Raw genomic sequence first — 19,983 nt, forward strand, 5'->3', positions numbered from 1 at the left:
CCTGCGAAGCTCCTCCATCAGTTCAGTCTGTGCAAAAAGGGCCTGTGAATCCAGGAATACTTGAGAAGGATCCACCTTCAGGAACCACCCACAAGCACAGATCCTTCATAAATTCAGCTTACAGTTCACATAGTGTAAGATCATTGGATTTGCCAACTATTTACACAGTTTGCATGTGTTCCTTGCAAAGCATATGCTTTACAGCTGACACACAAACAGCTTGCTGTACAAAGCTGCAACCTTAAACACCACGAAATGCCACAAGCAGAATCCGTGGGTTTCCGCAGGCAATACAGCAGCAGCTTGTTACTACCACATTACTTACGTTAGCTGCAGCACCTGGTCCTCCATCAAGGAGATCAGCGGACAGATGACAATTGCTGTATACCCAGTGTAAACAGGAGGAAACTGGTAGCACAAACTTTTCCCGTAGCCTTAAAGGAAAAAAAAGAAGGCAGAAGTGAAGCATCATGCTTTCTATGCAGCTATAAACGCAGCTATGTAAGAGAAGTCTAACACCTTGTTGGGCCCCCCCGCCCCAAAAAAAGATATGTTTGTTGTGCTAGTAGACAAATAAAGCTGTGAGATAACTATCATCAGCATCCATGTGACACCCCTCTCTATACCAAGGTCAGTGACAAAGGCTAGGACAGAAAGACAAGTAGCCAGCATAGCTGGCTAAGACTTAGGAGCAGGGCACCCTGCTCGTATGGGCCACATGGACAACCTTCACGTTTGAGTCCTGCTCTCCCCAAAAAAGAAAAGATTTTTCCCTGCTTCTTAGGATGTAAAGGTAACTTACCAGTTGCCATGACAACAAGATTATCTCTTCTGTCTTCTAGAAGAGAACTGATCACTTTCCACTGGACCCTTTAAGTTAGATAAAGGGGAGTATGTTATTTTTGCCACCATGCTTAACATGTAAATTTCGTGAAACTGCACATTCAGCTGAATTTCGTGTCAGAGAAACCCTTCCGGCTGCCTTTAGAGCACTGTCTTCGCACACTGCAACTACTCAAACGCTCCACCTACTGCGGGTAGTCCCACCAGTGTTACAGCAGGGATCTAAGAGGACTAAGGCAAGCAACATTTGATGCAATCATTCACAGATCACAAAACAAACCGTGTCTCCCATACGTTAATAACCGATCCACACACACTGAAAACTACAATTATCTTCAACACAAGAGATTCTGAACAGGACCTTGATTTGGCCAATTTTTGTCCTCTTGGAGTCTTGTAAGTGTACGTAACTGCAGTCAACTAAAAATCCCTTCCATGCCCGTTACCAAAAGTTTAGGTAACATTTTGAGTAAAACAGCTTCCCCGCCAAGTGCTGCTCTTAGGCTAGGTCTTGCACAGAAAACATCCCACCACCAGCAGTCATCCAGGAAGACTTTATCCCACTCCCATTGAACCTAACAACTGTAACAGCAATGCTCGAGTACATAAGCACATACTGCACCGAGATTACACCATACTAGATAGACAGAAGCTGGCCGCTCCTTAGAGCCACATAACAAAGGATAACCAGATTAAAGAAGTTTATCAGAGATTAACATCTGTGCATTTTGTTGCTCACTGCTTAAAGCGTCTGAACTAGACAAAATACAATAAAGCTTCCATCACAGGAGGTATGCCATCAGAAGAGTCAAGAAACTCATCTTCTACTGTGGAAGTAGAGTATTGTAGTTAACAGCCCCTAAGATTTATTGCGGTATCTTGTTGTGGCAAAGTCTACTTTTCTTTTCCTAGGGATTTTGCACAGGTCCTAGTTTGTCAGTGGTTTTTAAAACAAGTAGTAATAAAAAAACTATTCGAGTTGAAAGAAGGGAAAGAAAATGAACCCTGGAGCGTACATTTTAACAGAAGATACACTTACGGTTTGAAAGAAGAATGTCCAAAATAAGTCTTCAGGCACGCGATGTGGCTTTCACTAGGTACTGGCAACAGTGGATCTTTAGTGGGAGAGAAGAGGCAAAAAACCTTATCTGTAATGAAATTCTAAAGAGACCAAACACTGTCTTGACAAACAACGGTCTGCTCATGGTTAGTGATGCCCAGGACCAAGGACTCAGGCAACTCCAGTGAAGAGAAACAAACTGGAAAGCTATTTCCAGGCTAGAATAAGGATTAAGAAAGCAAAGAGGCTGCTTAGAGATGCAGATAAGACAATGTACGGCTTGATTAATAAGGTAATAAAGCAACAGGTATTGTAATGCATAGCTGCATTATTTGGAACACGTTCAGATGAGGTACTAGAGTGCTTTACTAGGCATGCCTTAAAGACCCTACTGAAGTTACACTAACCAGTACCCAACACCACAAATTGCTCAAAGTCACAGTCCAAAAGTTACATACAAGGCGATCCTGATCTTGCTGTGAATGCTGAAGAAACATAGTCAAGACCTCTGTTGAAATTTATCATTAACCTTCAGCAGTAGAAAGCACAACATTTCCACCTAGTTTTTGTCTGTTGGGCAAGCGCATATTCCTTGTAACAGCCTATCTTGCTCTTGTTTAGAGACATGAACTGAACAAAGAAACAATTAACTCATCGAAGCCCATCTAGCAGCCCATGTTCTGCTCAGAAAAAGCAAGCAGCTCTTCTCCTGGCTGATCCTGTTACTGCCAGTGAGCGTCCACAATCTGACTTCTACAACCAGGGAAGGAGGCTTTAACACACTGACAGTCCAAACAAGCCAAGGCATATTTTACCTCACATTTCAGCCTTTTCTCCCCATGTGATTTGTCTCCCCAGGGCCAGTTCCAAAGCATTAGGTCAAGATCATCCCCAAGGCAGAATTTCCCAAGATTCCTACTACGAAGCAGCAGTGGGACAACAGAACAAAAGCACGTAGTGCAGGTACCATCCTCCCCTCTGCTGCATACTGAATAGGTACCCTCAATTCTGCATGATCTCCACATCCCCATATCAGGTTTACTCCCGTCAAGCATACGTACCATCTACTGATCGTGGCAGAAGTCAACTCTGCTTTGCCAAAGACACCTTTAACTTGTATTTAATCCTGACACACAGACAAGTACTCCTTCCAAAACCCATTTGAGCTTAAACTTTCCGCTTTAAAAAGCCAAGCACAAAATGGCACTGTGCTTCCACATCTGCTTCTATAGACAGTGGATTTCTGTTTAATGGCTGACTATAATTTAAAACATACCCAAACATTCTTCCTCCTCCTCTTCCTCAATGCCTTCATCTTCATCACCATCTGCTGAAATGTTCAATTCTGTGTCAGGAGTTTTCCTGGCTTTATTGGACTCTCTTTCAGTTAAAACTTCTTCGGAATCACCTACATTTTCTAAAGACTGAGAAATCAGGAGAAAAAGGTTTTTTTGGAGCACATGTCTGAGGTAATATGATATAGGGACTCTTGGGTTTTAATCTACTTATGTCATAATTTAGACCTATTGGCATGCACCACGAAGAAAAGCACAGTGGTCCAACTACTTCATCAGTAGCGTTCAAATTCCAAAAGCCATTTCCAGAGAACCATTACAACTGCTTTTGTTTCTTCTTTGCAAAAAGGTCTTTGAAATTTTGAAGACACAAAAAACTTATTTTATCAAACACAGTTGGGGTGGTTTGGGTTTTTTTGTTTGGTTTTGGTGGGTTTTGTTTTTCACCACCACCCCACCACCACCCCCACCACCCCCCCAAATTTCAGCTAAGCCACTTCTCAGTGAAACTTGTGCTTTGGAGGCTGGTCACAATCAACAGAAACAGAAAGGATGGGATGTCACATTACACTCCTTGTTTCCAAAACACGGTACTCTGAGGAACACTAACTAAATCCCTTCTACTCAAGTTAGCTCTTTTAACCACAGTAGCATTTATGAAAGATTGACATGCAGCACTGAGAGCCTTCCAGAAGAGACCTGGTCCTTCCCTAGAAGAAAAATCAACTTCTTCCCCCAGACCTTTGAGTCTCTCTTCCTACTTAGCTGTAAGCAACACACTTAACCTTCACATGTGTATGAGCACATGAACACCTGTGACTGTTCTGAACAGCATGTTTAGTTACTTGACCCAAAATACACATAGCACTCTACAGGGATTCAGGAAAAGAGCCAGAGTAAAGCAAAATAAGACTCAACACTAAAAGCTTTTCAGGAAGTAAGAGTTATACCAGTAAAAACACTTTCAAAGAGGCCTGCAAAACGCAGCTACAGAATCATTTGACCTACAGCCCAGGTTAGAGGCACTTGCATCGCACTAACCTCCCTGTCAGCTCAACCCCTTGGAGAAGGGTTTGAATTTATGATACTCGGAGCAGATGAGTTTAAGTCATTACCTGTGCAAACGCAGTAAACAGCTGGATCAAGTCCAAGCTGATTTAAGATAGATACAGTAGGATGCGAGCAACATTGAAGTCTAACACTAGTAAATTGAATTCTTCAGGTATCCACACGTTCATACACCTTCTGTAAGCACTGTTTTGCTTCATACTTCCTCCCCTCAAATACACAACACTCCACTGTGACCCAAGAACATCATCATTACAAATTAAGTTGAAAAACAAAACCCTGAGGCACTCACTTTAAGCATCTCCATTTCCAGTTCTTCATCACTTTCAATGATACAGGAAATATTTTGTTCGTTGTCTGTGGAGCCTGCCTCCTAAGAAAAAAAGTCAAGAAAAATTGTCAGCAGTTATTGCGTTTTACACCCACAACCTCCAACCTTCTGTACACGCTATAAACCATTTCTGTGCATGCTTTTACTTTTTACCAAATCCCACTAAGCTCAACGTTCAGCTCTAAAAGTATCTGAGAGAAATATTGGAACATAACAGGCCCTGTAGTGAGATACAGCAGTAGGATCACCAGATGTGTGGAACACTTGGAATATCAGGCAATTATTATCCAATTTAAGAAGCATCAAATCCCATTCAGCAGTCACTGGACGGACTGCTATTTACAGATCCCTTAGAAGATCCGGTTTTTATCTGTGACCAAGTCGGTGATGCTCGAGTGCAGAATCTGCCTCCATACTGCAAGAAATCCTTTGATAACGTATTAGCAACTGAAAAGGAAAACTAACCAGACTATCTAGAGCTTCTAGATTCAGTACTCATCCTTCCAACCACATTACTGATGAGCAGCTCAGTGCTTGACTACCCCCACAAGTGTTTTCCAGACTGAGCCCTTATTCCAGCCCACCTTAATGCTCTCTCAGGAATAGCACTGTAGAACCCCTACCAAGTGTCCATAATTAAGTTTTTCTTCATTACCTCAGGCACAGCTTCGTTGACCAGTTCTTTTGCAGCCTGACATTCTAAGACCTGAAGTTCTTGCTCCGTAATGTCTAGTGACATGAAGTCGTCTTGGTCTGCTTTGTCCTGAGAGCTGGCTGCTGCAGCCCCATCCTCCACAGCAGCGTTACCTGTGTCTGCCTCTTCATTGCCATGTCCCTCCCAGATGAGAGCTAGTGTAGCATCAGAGCAGATGTTGAAGTCACCTTCAAGTTGTCTAGCAAGTTCATGCATTTCAACATTTTGCGCTTCAACATTTGCTGACTTTGCTTCAAGATTCACTGGCGTTGCACCACAGCTCCTCTCCAGTACGGAAGGGGAACCTGAACAAAACAGCGTGCTTCTTAAGGCATTTACTTTCTCTGATATGTCAGCTAGTATTTCCGCAGCCCTAGAAGGTAAAGTAAGAAAGTTAAACCAAGATTAGAGGCAGTTACTACATACGCCTTAGGCACAAGCAGAAACGAGGATTCTGAAGTAGTCTGTTCCTCCAGATAGAGTTTGTCCAAGACTTCACATTTAAAGGCTCATCACTCATGCAACTGGCATTCCACTTCTGTTAAGAAAATTTCATTTCTTTAAACTGAAGAACACAAAAACTCTCCAAAGACACTGCTTGCAGTATTGCCGCCATGCTTCTGTCAAGTCTCCATACTTATAGCACTCAGTGATGTGTCCCCCGCGTATTGATGAAGAAAGGTCTTACTGTGCACTTCAGCAAGAAGAAACAGATTCAAAGTTCAGTGTCAAGCCCATTGAAATTAGACCAGTGAAAGCTTCCGTTCCTATGTATAACAACAATATTTTCCTATCAAGTGTACCGTACTTTCTTTTCTTGGAAAAGGAGGCACGGAAAACACACAGCTATTAACACACGTATATTTTGTTGCATGGGACCTCAGGAATCAAGAACGAAATACTGATCATACAGGTGAAGTAGAAACAGGCTGGTAAAAAAAAAATCTAACCTCTGCAAATTTTCACGTTGTCCAGAGGGGTCAGGGATGTGAGAAGCCAGGTCCTTTATCTCTTCAGCTACTGAAGTCAAGCGCTCCTTCACCCCCGCTGACAACGCATCATCTATAAGAAGCACCAAAGTTATACCACAGTAATTGAGGTCTGACATCTAGACACAAATAAGTTCCATTAAAGTAACTGCGTTTCTACATGACGTACAGCTGACACGATAGCCTTTTCCAGTGCTTAAAAATCAGCCACACTGAATCAGACCATGCTTCCACGTACTGCAGCATTGCATCTCTTCCAGTGGCCCGTTACATGTGCTCAAGGAAAAAAGGATACAGAACACAACCGTTGAAAAGTGATCCTCCCCCAGTATACCCTCCAGCTTCCAGGAAAGAGCCTCTAACAGATATGCTGACTAAATCAACGCTGCAAATTGCACCTCAAGTTCAGGGGATAGCGCTGTCACTTCTGTCTTGGATACAAAAGTAAAAACTCAGCCAGCACAAAAAGGAGACAAATTTCCCCCCAGCTGCTTTCAACCATAAGCTGCATGCAATACTTGGCTTATCAAGCACAGAACTGAACAAAACCTAAGATAATAGAATCGCTTGTCTAATCAAGTAAATAACACTAAGCTGCTCTAAAAAAATGTGAGTCCTGTTTATACACCTCAAGAAAAGCATTACTTCATAGCATTTTTTGTGGTCTCATTTCTTAAGCTAGATTTCTGTGCCTGCATCAGCAGAATTGACATTAACCCACTGAAGTGTTTGCATAAACAAACTGGAGTGACAGCAGGAATAGTTACCCTCTCTGTATACAGCAGAAACAAAAAACATACCAAGACTGCATTCCTACATCACTATGGAAAATAGTTACACAGTATGGTAACCCAGGTCATCTGACAGCCTTTACAGCCCGCTCTCTGGAAGACATCTCTAATCATCCAGAAGCCAGACAATCCTGACACAAAGATACCATGAAAAAGCCTGTCGGGAAATAAACTATGCAATCGTACATTGAATAAACTGCTAATGTTTGAAAGTATAATTTACCTCTTCTTACACAAAATTGCCTGTCACCATTATTCATATTTTTCAGTTTTTGGTAAATGATGAAGCCAGCCTGCAAAAGCAACGAAAAAAATTAGTACTCAATGCTCTGCAGAAAAACAACATCTTAGAGATAAAACAAAAAACCCAAGGATTACTTCAAACCAGGGCATGAATACATTGTGAACAGCAAATTCAGAGCTGTTGGCCCACGGTGTACAGCAGTCAATGGTCTGCCTTAGCACATTGTTTATCACAACCAGGTTATGTCTTACAGAATGCTTCAAAAAAGGCAAAGTCCTGACTTAGGGTCCATATTATGGTGGATACTCCTATACTGATGCCAGCACTGTAATCTCATCAAGTTAGCCGCAAACAGAGAGCTCCAAGTACTCTGCTCCCAGTCTCACCATCTGCTCCACCTCATTCACATTTTATGTAGTAGTTTCATAGCTATTCTCTTGGAGCGCTAAGATAGATTCTGTGTGCTTAATATTTCCCTGGATATGAATAACAAGTTCTATCAGGAAAATACAGCCTAAAGCCAGGAATGTGCTAATTAGGCTACACATGTTAACCAAAGCATCTTAAAGAGGAAAGAGAAAGAAACAAGTTACTCCCTTATGTTTGCTGTGAGGCTCCAAGAGGCAGGCCAGGTGAACAGAGAGTTGCAGAAAAAGCTGGCGACAGCAGCTGCACCAGGCACCAAAAATAGAGCTCCTTTCCTTACTGTTTGGGTTTTAACAGGTGTTAAACCCTCCGCAGTTTCACTAAATTAGAAAATATGCAATTTTTCCTGACTCAGAAAAGAGACCACTGTCCCACTTCCCCTTCTCTAACCTCACAACAGACATACAAGCCTGAGGGGGTTTTACTTTGCTGCCGTAAAGAACCATTTCCTCCAAGGAAACAGGCAGCACCCAGCAGCATATTGATAAACCCCTCCACAGGACTGTAGGAAAACTACACTTTTTTCCAGTGTGAAAGAGTAGGGACTTCTACAGAGCTACAAAAAAAATCATATGCAACTAAATTACTGTTCCTAGTAATTTATGCTACAGTTCTACAGTATTATCCACTGGAGAAGGATGCATTTCTTCAAAGTTGCTTACTAATTTTATCTCACATATTATATTCAGCAGCATTTTGGTTCACAAGCAGGTCAAGAAAGATGACAAACAACCCCAGTAGAAAATGCATCCAGAAGTGCTAACAAGCTACAGTGCATACCTGCCGGCAAGGGAACCGAAGAATAATTAGCCACTCTTCACCTCCATCAGCAATTATCGTCCTTAAATGCACATCAGCCATGTTACAGCTATGTGGGACAATCACGCTGCAAAAGTTTAGGCTTCCCCCTTACAGACTGATGTAAAACTTGCCCAACTACTCCCATCAAAACTCTCTTCCCCGAGGTGACAACTTGAAGCGAGTCCAAATGGACAGACACTCCTTAGGCATACTTGTTGGTGCCTGTGTTACTTGGCACCTTCAGTGCACAGCAGAACTTCCAGGAGCTCTGCTTTGTGAATAGACTTCAAAAGAGGGACATCTTTCAAAGCCATGAAACATTAAGTAAGGACCTCCTGGGAGGCTCAAGGCTGCTGTGGAATGGGGGGTTCTTTCTTCCATCTACATTCCACCTCCTACATGAAACATCCACCACGATATCCTCTTTACATTATCTCCGCAATGAGACAGGTTACCCGGTCAGGTATAAGCAGTACCATTTTCAGAGAAAATATTATGAAGCTCTGGATGAACACTGCGGTTTAAAAGCTTAAGACAGTAAAGGAATTGGACAGCAACCTACTCGGTGGCATTTCTACCTTTCAGCATCCCATATGCACAGCTGGCCTCACAGTTGTCCTATGTTCTGCAGCAAAAAGGCATTAAAACCAGCAGCTAACAGGACATTAGAGAAGGCCATTATTAATATGGGTGGAATGGTGATCTCTTATACGTACATAGGCATCTGTGGCTGCATACACTTTTTGCTCCTCATTGAGGGGAAACTCTTGCCAGTTACTACAGCGGACAGACGTATCCTTCAAAAGCTGCTTGCCAAAAAGGTGTTTCACCAGACCATTCAGGCTCCATGTCTCCTTACACTTCAGCTGGAGAACAAAAAAACACACAGAGGACTTGTGTAAAGGGGAAAGCAACTGGACCTGGCAGAAAGCATTCTTAGAAGCAGCAAAGTGCACTTAATCCCTCATCAAAAGCAACAAGCTCTGGGTTAGTCAGAACCAACTAGTTTCTCAAAGCGGTAACTGTTCTCCAGGCCCAATTCTGCTCTCATTATATTTGAAGTCGTTTGGCCATTCTAAAACTGTACTTCCCTGCCCTGAAACTGCATCGTTAGAGGACATGCCTACATTGTCAAGCTGGAAAGATGGTATGAGGGCCAGATCAGTCCACGCAGTGTGAGGGGGTGTTGTCACACTACAAAAAATAGGAAATACCTATACAATTTAGTCTCCTGGTTGATAAAATAAAAGCCAGACTTTCGCAGCAACCCCTCTCTCCTTCAGAAATTTTCTGTTATTTGCCTTTCTAATTAGAGAAACTCAAACACCAGGAATTTAATAAATAAATATTCCTCTGTTTGTAAGTCTGCTTTAAGTGTTTTGTCATCTTCTGCAACTCTGAGGCCAAGCACAAGCAAAAAAAAGTGCAGTTATAGACCACACTCACTACTATTCAGTGTGCTGGGAAGCACTTCAGCAGAAGTCTCTAGAAGTTACCCCACGGCCCTGCTGTTTTCAATTGCTTTTGTAATCCTACTTGTCAATCACAGTTGCTACACTCTATTGTCTTAATAGCCCGTTTGGGAAACTTCCCTTCAGACCCCAAGAATCCAGGGCTCACGGGCACAGCCTTCTGCTATTCCAACTTGCTAGCACTTGCAAAGCATTTTGCAGAACTATCGAGCCTAACAGCAACAGTGCAGCATTAATCGGCTCATCCCCCTAGATCTGGTATATAAAAACCCCAACGAACTGTTCATTTTGCGTTTCCCCCGGACCTCCCCCTCGCATCGTGCCATTACATACAACCCTATTCTTTGTCCCCTCAAGTTTGACTTTGAGGTTAATTTTTGGTTTGTTTTCTCTTTAACAGAGGACTTTAAAGCTGCTATCAGAGATCACATGGCTCATCTTCATAACAAACTATCCTGGAGTCAGACGCTGAGATTAAAAAGGGGGGAGGGAACCGAGGAAACTCCAAGTCTGAAAAGAAACAGCTCCTTCTACTGCTTGAGCAAAACAGCTTAGTTTTTATGATTTCTAACCCACTAGAAAAGGAAACTTCAAGGTGGCTCATAGAGAGTACTGCCCCAAATGTTGACAACACATCACACTCCCCTCCCCACACTGTGATTTAATCACACAGGGTATAGAAAGCACAGAAAAGATAAAAGCGTAAGTAGTATTCTCTGGGCATAAGCCTCTGTCCTCGACAAGGAAGCTACAATTGTTGTTATTATCCTAACAAAAAGTGCACAGAAGGAAAGAGAAGTACATGGAGAGACCAAGTACAAGTAAGGAGAAGCCTTGCATACACGAAAAGAAACATTTTAAGAGACAACAGAAATAAGAATGGCAGCATTATTTGGAAGGTTGCTTTTGCTTCTTCCCTAATGAGACAGCACAGATCTGCCTACATCAAATGATATCCAACCAAAAACCAACCGAACTGAAATTCGGGGTGTGCCACATGGAACACTACTTGCAAACAATGGGTCATCAGGCGCTGGAAGCTGCCAACATGCGACAGCAGAGGCGACACCAACTTCAGTCATAGAACCGAAGACATTTCTACAGCCCCAGACCATGTGGCAAACACCTCCACACAGAGGACTTAAAGGAAGACCTTGACACTTCCTTCCAGCACCAAGCCAGCCATGGCACAAGGGCTGCCTCCCCTCAAACAGGCATCACTCCTTCACTGCCTCCCCAGCATTTCTTGAATCCTATTTTAAAGGTTCAGCCGTTGCTGGCACAAGTACACCATTGCCAGCAGACCCCAACTTGACACAATCTGGCCATTTCCATCACTAGCAATTAAAGAAAACACACCTGCAGCAGATTTAGGAAGCCATCCCTTGTAAATGCAAAAAGGTTAACAGACCTTAAAGGGGACAAACATTTGTTAAAAAGTGGCTCTCTGAAAGACAGGACTTAGTTCTGCAGATTTTCTTGAGGTTTCTTTTTAAGCTTTTTTAAAAAAATAAGTTATAATACATCTGTGCTTTATTCTACAGAACACATTTCCTATCAAAATTGAACTCCTGTGAAGACAAGGAAGTCGCCTTTTGTGTAACACAACAAAAAGATTCCCTCCCACAACAAAAAGGTTTTAAGTTTTACTTTCTCATTAGCAACGTCAGCCAGCTCCACAAAGCTCTTCAGTTTGATCTCAAAGTCACTCATCAGCTTCCATTGATCTCCCTCAATTCCTACGCCAACCTTTTTAATTGTTTCATCTTCGAGCAGTCTTTTGAGTCCCTTGGGAAAACCTAAAATAGATCAAGCCCAAACATGAGAAACTAAATACTGGAAGATGCCAGAAAGTCTAATGGAAATGACAAAATCCTAGCACAAAGGCCATCTGCAAAAGCCTGGCTTTTAGAGCAAAAGCCCCTAGAGCTGCTCTGTTTATGTGACTGTTTATACTCTGGAATGAGTGGAAACACCAATTGGTTTTAACATATCATCTGCAGAACAAGCAGGAATGAAATATTTGCTGATTTCAGATTCATTCTGCATCTGAAAACACATCAGGTAAAAAAATTAAGCAACCTTTTTTAGTAATCAGTAAGACAAACGAAATCACATAACAAAAAGACAACCTTCAACTGGAAAAGATCTTTTAATTCTCAGAATCAGATGCTCACAAAACCAAATGCAATATTATTTTCCCCATTATTCCTACCCAGTTTTTGCTACTTCATATTCCTGGGAAACAGTTTAAACCATAAGCAGGGGGAATCACCAGGAAAACAGATTCTGTGGAGGCATACTCAGTGCTACCGCTGGGCTGGTCCAACAGTAGCATTTGTAAAACAGAATTCACCAACCAAATCCCCCACCAAGCCAGCGTTGTGAGTAAGAAAAAAATATTCGAGGATGCATACTAATGCCAAGTATTATATTTTGATTTATCCCAAAGCGATGGCACAGGAATCCCAGATCGAAGGGTATTTTCAAGTTTACAGCACAGAACAGAAGCATGCAGCATACCTACCTAGTTCTCTACAGGAGGGAACAGACACAAACACTTTATATTTGAATAAAATGCAGCATTTTTCTCCCCTCTGTGTTTGCTTCCATTTAAAATTCAGAGCATCTTATTTAAAATACATACCTTCAGGAACACACAGCTGGATACCTTGAATTAGTCTCAAGTGTAATTCTAGTACCTACTAACACGCAATATTGCACAAATGCATAGTACTTGGTATCTGGCTTGGTTCTGATTTCAAATTTCACCTTTTCACTACTGTAATATGTAGTTATATACTTCAACAATCACTTTGCACCACTGATTTTATTTTTACACAACTATTTCCACACTTGCACAGCTCCCACTGACACACTATCCAGACACTTTTGCCACTATGGCTACAATGAACCATGTCATGGACTGCTAAGTTGCAGTTCAGTATTTTATTAGTTTAAAGCATTAAAAAAACTGTTGAAAGCCCACAGAACTGTAGTAGCCGGTGCTGTAAGGTGCAGAGCGGGCACACCGTTGCCAAAGCACCTCAGCCGTAACACAACAGGGAGAATCCTCTGTAGAGAAGAGGAAAACAGTTGAGCTGGATAAATGCCTGCAACATACGCAGCTGACTTACTGAACAAGTAATTTTTACCTAATACCATCATCATTAAAACCTTCAAGGACAGGGACTTCCCTGCAGAGGGCCTGTGCTCCATTTCTACCACCTTATTTCTAGAAAAGTGACTGTATGAACTGAAAAGGTCAAACTATACTAAGACTGCAACCTGAGTAACAGGCCACATTTTTTTATAAGTTTGTAAAGAAGAAAGATTAAGTAGAAGATTCTTGATAATCTTCCTCATAAATATATCTACTTTTTGTCCTTTATACTCAGTCCAAGAGCTCTCTACTCTTACTCCTGCAGAAGGAAGATTTTTTTTTTGTTGGTACAGCAGAAAAAATGGCAAGTCTTACTCAAGTGGCCAATTCCGCAAACACCTACGTTGCTGTAGATCAAGTTATTCTGCCTAATAGGCAGAAAGTGGCTGTGGTTCCTGCAAAAAGGCTGACGTCTCAGTTCAAAGTGCATCCCCCATTGGCAAGAGATTTTAGAAAGCAATTCAGGAGGAAACACCATCTTCTGCTGTAACACACAGCGGCCCACGTGCAACCGTACTCGGCATCAACACACTGACATCTTCACTTTTAGAATCAAAAGCATTTCAGCTCTTATTGACTCTCCTTCCCTCAGCTTCCTTTCCTCAAATCTTTCTCTTTTGTGCACTCGTACCTTTCTGCCTCCCAGACTGAACAGCCTCCAGCAATTAAATTTTCCACCCCATTTGCTGTAAATGACAAAGGATTGAACACCAACATTAAAATTATCGCTATTATACCTCAGCATGCACACCCAAGGGAAATCAGAGACATCTCACAGGCATAATTTCAATCTAACATTCTAACCAAAGGTTATAAAATTGCAGCCTCTTTCTCCCATTCCTATTTTCCCTATTTGGAAGCTTTTATTCACATCCATAATGAATTCAGACTCTGTTGAGCACACCCCCTTATATACCCACAGCTGCATCACTCCAGGTATCCAGTGTTCTTTCTCAAAACCAATGCCACAAAATGCAGGTATGAGGAACAAACAGCACGACAGCCATCATTTTTGAGGGTTTCTGTTATTGAAGCCAAATGAAAAAGAAACACAGCCTGCTAAATTTAGGTTCGTTGTTTATTTTGGCACTAAACAGAAAACTCACTGTATGAGCAGGGAATTAAATTTTTAAAACTGAATTAAAATATCCTTTCCCAGAGAGAAAAACAATCCTCACGTAAGATCCTTTTGCCCTGCTCAGAACCTAAAAGGCTGTATGCCAGCACACAGGACAAGTCTTGGGCTAAGGTGCCCTTGATGTACATAGGCAATACTCAAAGAATAAATCCCTTTATTATAGGCGGGAAAGGGGGAAGAAGGATGGATTTTTACTATTCAACATAGCGTGAAATATCTGCTGTTTGTCAAGGCTGAGGTTCAAACTTAATCACAAGAAACAGAGGGGTACTCATGCCCTAACTAATAACAAGAGAGGAAGTACAGTACCTGACATTGAAGAGATGTGAAACAAATAACACTTCTCCTCACTTATACATATCTGGATTACAGCTACTTTCGCCATTTTTCCTTTAGTATATGATGGTGGCCATTCAATATCAAATCCAACAGCAGCCCCATCTGATAAACTCTGCCTGAAAAGAAATGGACATTCTTCACATTCAACTGTTCTTCTACCAGTATTTAAATCATCAGGCTTAAGTCATCTTGCATAAAGGTAACTAAGAGGATCACAGCCAGCGAATCTTTCCTTTCACATGCACAGGACACAGCATCTATTTTAAAGTCAAGACCATAAGGAGGTGGAATTCCTGCTGGCCCCAAAAAGCTACAAGAAACCCTTCAAGCCTTAACAGATCTTACTGTGTGCAAACAGTAGCATAGCATGCCTCAGGAAACAGCCAGATACAAAAGGTGATGGAACAATTTATGTTCCCTGGAAAGCCTATTCTTTACCTATCCCGCTGCGCTTAAAGCTCTGTACGGTATTTTTTTCCCCGTAATATGAGCCATGCTATGCAAAAAGGAGGGAAAAATAATCATCTATTTCTCATAAATTTACTACCTTTTATTCAAACATACAGTCGCCAGGCTATGCTTGACTTCTTACAGTTCATATTTCCCCATAAAGTAACTGAAGTTAATGGACTATCCATACTGTGAAAGGCAAAATACCTGCATTTACTGCTTTTGCTTAAAGGGACTGCAAGGTCCAGCAACGGCACCTCCGTTAGAAGACCCAATGAAAAACTTGAACTCCATAACAGCACAATGAAGAGGTATTGTTAAACCACCACACACTGTAGGGAAAGCGGGCATCTCACATGGATAATCCACCATCATGAGAAATAGGTTCAGTTTGTGCTTGCAACCAGTAAGGCGTATTTTCCACGCGTAACAAGACAGCCAACACGACCAGATGTTTTCTCTGGCTGAACTGTTGACCTCTGGACACAAATGCACAATCAGCCAGGAGACAGAGAGAAGAGCCAAGTCCGCTGCAGAATGGAAAAAGCACTCAAAAGCATTAAAAAACCAGAATAAAAGCTATTACCTGATATCTTCCGAGAGAAGGGAACAGTCGCTGGCTTCGTAGCTATAAACAATAGAGCCACAGAACTCTAGGAACGGCAGCCCATCTTCCAAAACGCTCCTCTGAACAGGAGATTTCTGGCAAACAACATAGGGAAGAGGCTCCATTACCGGCCACACCTGACCTTGGACAGAGATGTAGCAGCACCGCAACCGCTGCGTGCAACTTGCATGCTGTACCCCAGCGAGGCTGGCACCGCAGCCACTGACAGTCGTTACTGAAACCTTGCAGCTCCACATGCAGGGCCCACATCACTATTAACTAAAAAATAGGGTGACACCACCACCCCCTTTATAAAAACATTTGGGTTCACGCCCTGATTTCTTTGCCTAACTCCGAGCACTCAGACTAAAATCGTGCAGGCTGAGTTTTCACCTCAGTTGAGTTGAATTCTTCCCACCAAAGATATTCAGTAGCTTTCCAAAAACAAGGTTAGGGAAAAGATCCATTTGTGATAGCACCAAAACCCCTTCAACACTACTTTAAATGCTGCAGCACTTGCACACCTCAAATTTGAGGGAAAACACTATTTGAAAGAATGGACCATAATTTGTTAAGTCATTTTCCAAGTCATGCAAACCTGGTCAGGCTAAAACACACTGACACGTCGCTATTTTGGCAGAGCTGCATGCAGCAGCTCACTTGGCCCATCTCCTTGGTCCCCACATTTCAGCCAGCCCACTTCACTTAACCCTGCCAGATATAACACGCAACGAGCTTCACAAATGTCTAAGTGAACTCCACAGATTTAAAGCTAGGTGCAATATTTAAAAGGAACAATATCCTCCATCAACTAGTGAATACTTGATTACAAACTGAAGCTTTAAGCACATGTGGTAAAGTGAAATATAACACTCCAGTTGGTGGTTTTTCCCCCCCTCCCTTTCAGAAATATATTTACTACAAGCTACTGGCTGATAAACTTATTTGAACTGCAAAGCTTCTGATGACATTGACCTGCCTGAAAAAACCTTCAGGCTGGTTAAAAACATGTGACTAAGCTACAATGCCAGTAATAGTAAATATGGTTAAACATCACACAACAACACTTGAAGGAAACAATCTTGTCAATCAGAAGAGGCCACAATACACAAAAGTTTTAATACAGTTCCAGAAACAGTAAGTTGCCTGGAAGGGGGAGATTCTGAAACAAACACAGGCAGTCCTGATTTTATGCCTGCACAACAAAATATTTCCTCTGGTTAATGAAGTGTGCAAGTACAATCAAAACCCTTCCTCAAAGAGCTGGTTGAGGCAGGGTGGCACAGCACACGGGCTGCACCACAGCAAATAAAACCATGTTAGCTTTAACTGACTTTTTTAAATACCCACACTACTAATCTTTTACTCCCACTTATAGAAAGAAAAAAGCAGAAGACTCAGTTCAGCAGTTCCCATTAATTAGTTTTCTAATTGTTAAGGCAGTTTCAGATGTTATGGAGAAGGGGGGTCCCTTCCAGTGGGAAGTTTTATACTGAAACTGCTCATATATACAGGAAAAAAACCCGTCCAAGGACACATTAAGATTCTCAGAACACCAGAAATTGACATAATCTCGATGAGCCATCAAGTTTAATACCTCTGAGCTGCAAAACCTTCTGGAATACCAGACGTGCAAATGTAGAAAGCTGGGGGCTGGGGGGCCTTACCAGAACCAACTCCCTTGCCAGGCTATAGCCCGAGGTCACAGCGTTTTGAGCTCTCAGATTACAGCGATGAACCACCAGCCCGCCCAGTCCTTGCTGCTGTACAGCCCATAAGACCAGGCAATCAATGCATCCAAAGCTTCCTTACACTTGGGTAGTTTTGCCACTGAAATTCAAGATGTCAGGAAGAAATTTCTACAAAGATAATAGCAACAGCCGCTGGTCGATACATGAGGTTAATTAAGAAGAGTGAGACATGAACAAATTAATTCAGCCAGTAATGACACTGGAGTCCCTAAATTACAGTTCATAGGACAAAACAGCTGTAAACACTCACAAATACCAGAGGCACAGGTGTAACTCAAAGCCTGTGGACCAACCTTGTTTTATTAAACAGCCTGCAACTGACTAGATTTCCCCCATGTGATGACCTACCTTTTTATCACCCAAAACTCCCTCTTGGTTTTGTGTGAGCATCCACTGCGGATATTTATTCTGCAGACTAGTACTTAGGAAATCCATTTTATTCATTTGTTCCACATTTCTGTTACTTTTACATAAAAAAGAGGAAAAAATAGAGCAGTCAGTAGTTTGTACAGGGACAGGCTGCTGCTATCATCAGGCCAAAACAAGGTTACAGATAACTACCTTGAACTTAAAATGCTTTGTGCACTAATATGGACCCTTACAGAGCTGCCCACATTAAACAGTGGAAGAGCTTTAGGAGTGATATTCTTGTCCACATGACAGTAGGAAAAATAAGCAAAAACTCAGGAAAACCACTTAGAAGTCCTTCTGGGAAAGGAATTTCAGTCTAGTTTTATGGAGATCAGGGACTCAGAACAGGGGAGTCCCCCTACTGCCATCTCTGGTCAACAGAGCCCTTGTCAATTAGACAAATTTATGTGGTCTTTTAGATAACAGCATAGGAACCAGCCACCTGGCATAAACACCGCCAGCTCCATTTGCTGACAAACAAGGCCAAAAAAACTGAAATTCAAAGCAAGAACTATCAGACTCATACAAACATTGCCCCAAGGCCCGCATTTCCTGCACAGGCCCTCAGGACTGTGAGCCCACAACCAGGATAAGCAAAAAACGACGTAGAATTTCTAGGGCAAACTACAGCCAAACAAGGCCCAATCTGCTATTTATCTCTGGTGCACACTGGATGATGGCTGAAGTTTCTTACTAATTTGCCAGCACCAGACTGAAACAAAATGAGCTCACCAAGCAGAGGCAGCCTATTCCCAGGGCATCAGGAAGCAGGGCGCACCCCCTGGAACAGGAAGGCACTCCACAGAGGAGTTAGGAAGACAGGCTGTCCAAAACAGCAGGAGATTTTCAGCCCTGATAGCTGGGGTTTTCTTTCAACGAAGCAGAGCAGGATTTCCTAGCTGTGAGCAAACAAGGACATGACCAGAGATGTTCCAGCTTCTCCCTAGACTGCTTCTAGTATGACTTAGAAATCCTCCTGGAGATGAAACAAAACAGTTCACAAAGAAGAAGATTCTCATCCTGCTTCTTCCCAGCAGTCCCCAGGTGCTCCATACACATTAACAACATTGAGCCACTACTGGCTTTGTGAGAACATCCTTGTTGGCGAGGAAGCGAGGCTGGGAACTAAGTACAAATCCTCGGCTGTTTGTTGATTAGGAGAAACCCGTGCTGTTTCACTTCTTCAGTCCTCAAAAACTCGTTCTGATTTTTTTTCTTTTTAATTGATTACCTAGGCTAGGCAGACTTTTTTCTCTTGGTTACCTATCCACTTCTGCAGCAGCATAACCAACTACGCCCTCCAAAGCAACTTCAAACAGTATTTTAATACTAAAAGAGGCCCAAAAGAGCCCCGAACAGGCGCTTGAGTTAGAGCCACCCCGCTCCTGGGAGCCCCGGTCGCCGCAGAGAAGCGACAGCGGCAGAAGAGCTACAGCAAAGGGAGGCCGCGCCGCAGCACCGGCACCGCCAGCTGCCGCCCCTCAGCGAAGCGTCTTCTCGCCAGAGACCGGGGAGGCCGCCACGCCGCCTCCCGGTACCGCGGGGCGGGAGGGCCCCGGCGGCCACGCTGAGGACCCGGGCCCCGGCGTCCCCCTCGGAGGCGGCCCGCTCCGCGCCCTCCCCCACCCCACCCCGGACACCCGCTCCTCTCTGGGCCCACGGCCGCCACTCACCCGAGCCCACGCTCCGCGCTACCGGCGGCTGCTCACGTCTTAGGCGGCGCGACGCGGCGCGCTGTTAATACGTCACAGAGGCAACCGGCTCCGCCCCCCCGCCTTCCCTCCCCCCCCCCCCCCGTCTCCCCTCCCGCCCCGAGCAGCGGCGGCGGCGGCGGGAGGTTACTCGAGGTGACGCGCATGCGCGGTGGGGCGGTGGCCCGGCGGCCGCGGGGCATTGTGGGTAGTGTAGTCCCGGGGCCGGGCGGGCCGCGCACCCTCCGGCGGGCCGGGGCTCCCTCCGCGCCGCCGCCGCCGCCGCCGCCGCCGTACTCGGCCGGGCGGGGCCGGGCCGGGCCGGCGGGGCGGGGCGGGGCGGGGCGGGGCGGGGCAGGCGGCGGGGGTGCGCCAGCCCGTGGCTCTGCGCGGCGGGGCCGCCGGCTGCGGGCGGTGGC

The 19,983-nt window shown here is 43.7% G+C and overlaps 1 protein-coding gene across 7 annotated transcripts in view; it reads right to left on the minus strand.

The window, feature by feature from the left end:
* The window catches only part of WRN (WRN RecQ like helicase), a 45,804-nt gene extending 26,172 nt beyond the window's left edge, over positions 1-19,632 (minus strand). For 2 of the 7 annotated variants that reach the window (XM_064450647.1, XM_064450644.1), the window contains exons 1-15: positions 19,547-19,632; positions 18,606-18,772; positions 17,811-17,925; positions 15,691-15,806; positions 14,625-14,770; positions 11,665-11,813; positions 9,259-9,408; positions 7,295-7,364; positions 6,242-6,353; positions 5,253-5,664; positions 4,559-4,639; positions 3,180-3,327; positions 1,883-1,958; positions 803-870; positions 326-434 (exon numbers count right to left, since the gene is read on the minus strand). In XM_064450647.1, the coding sequence (XP_064306717.1) occupies positions 326-434; positions 803-870; positions 1,883-1,958; positions 3,180-3,327; positions 4,559-4,639; positions 5,253-5,664; positions 6,242-6,353; positions 7,295-7,364; positions 9,259-9,408; positions 11,665-11,813; positions 14,625-14,770; positions 15,691-15,806; positions 17,811-17,906 (1,733 nt within the window). In that variant the 5' untranslated portion in view covers positions 17,907-17,925; positions 18,606-18,772; positions 19,547-19,632. Of the gene's footprint in view, positions 1-325; positions 435-802; positions 871-1,882; positions 1,959-3,179; positions 3,328-4,558; positions 4,640-5,252; positions 5,665-6,241; positions 6,354-7,294; positions 7,365-9,258; positions 9,409-11,664; positions 11,814-14,624; positions 14,771-15,690; positions 15,807-17,810; positions 17,926-18,605; positions 18,773-19,546 lie in introns of those variants that run through there. The other 5 variants (XM_064450646.1, XM_064450645.1, XM_064450648.1 and 2 more) reach the window with 5 other exon arrangements.
* Between the last annotated feature and the right edge of the window lie 351 nt (positions 19,633-19,983).

Source organism: Phalacrocorax carbo, chromosome 4 (assembly GCF_963921805.1).
Source record: "Phalacrocorax carbo chromosome 4, bPhaCar2.1, whole genome shotgun sequence".
Taxonomy (NCBI): domain Eukaryota; kingdom Metazoa; phylum Chordata; class Aves; order Suliformes; family Phalacrocoracidae; genus Phalacrocorax; species Phalacrocorax carbo.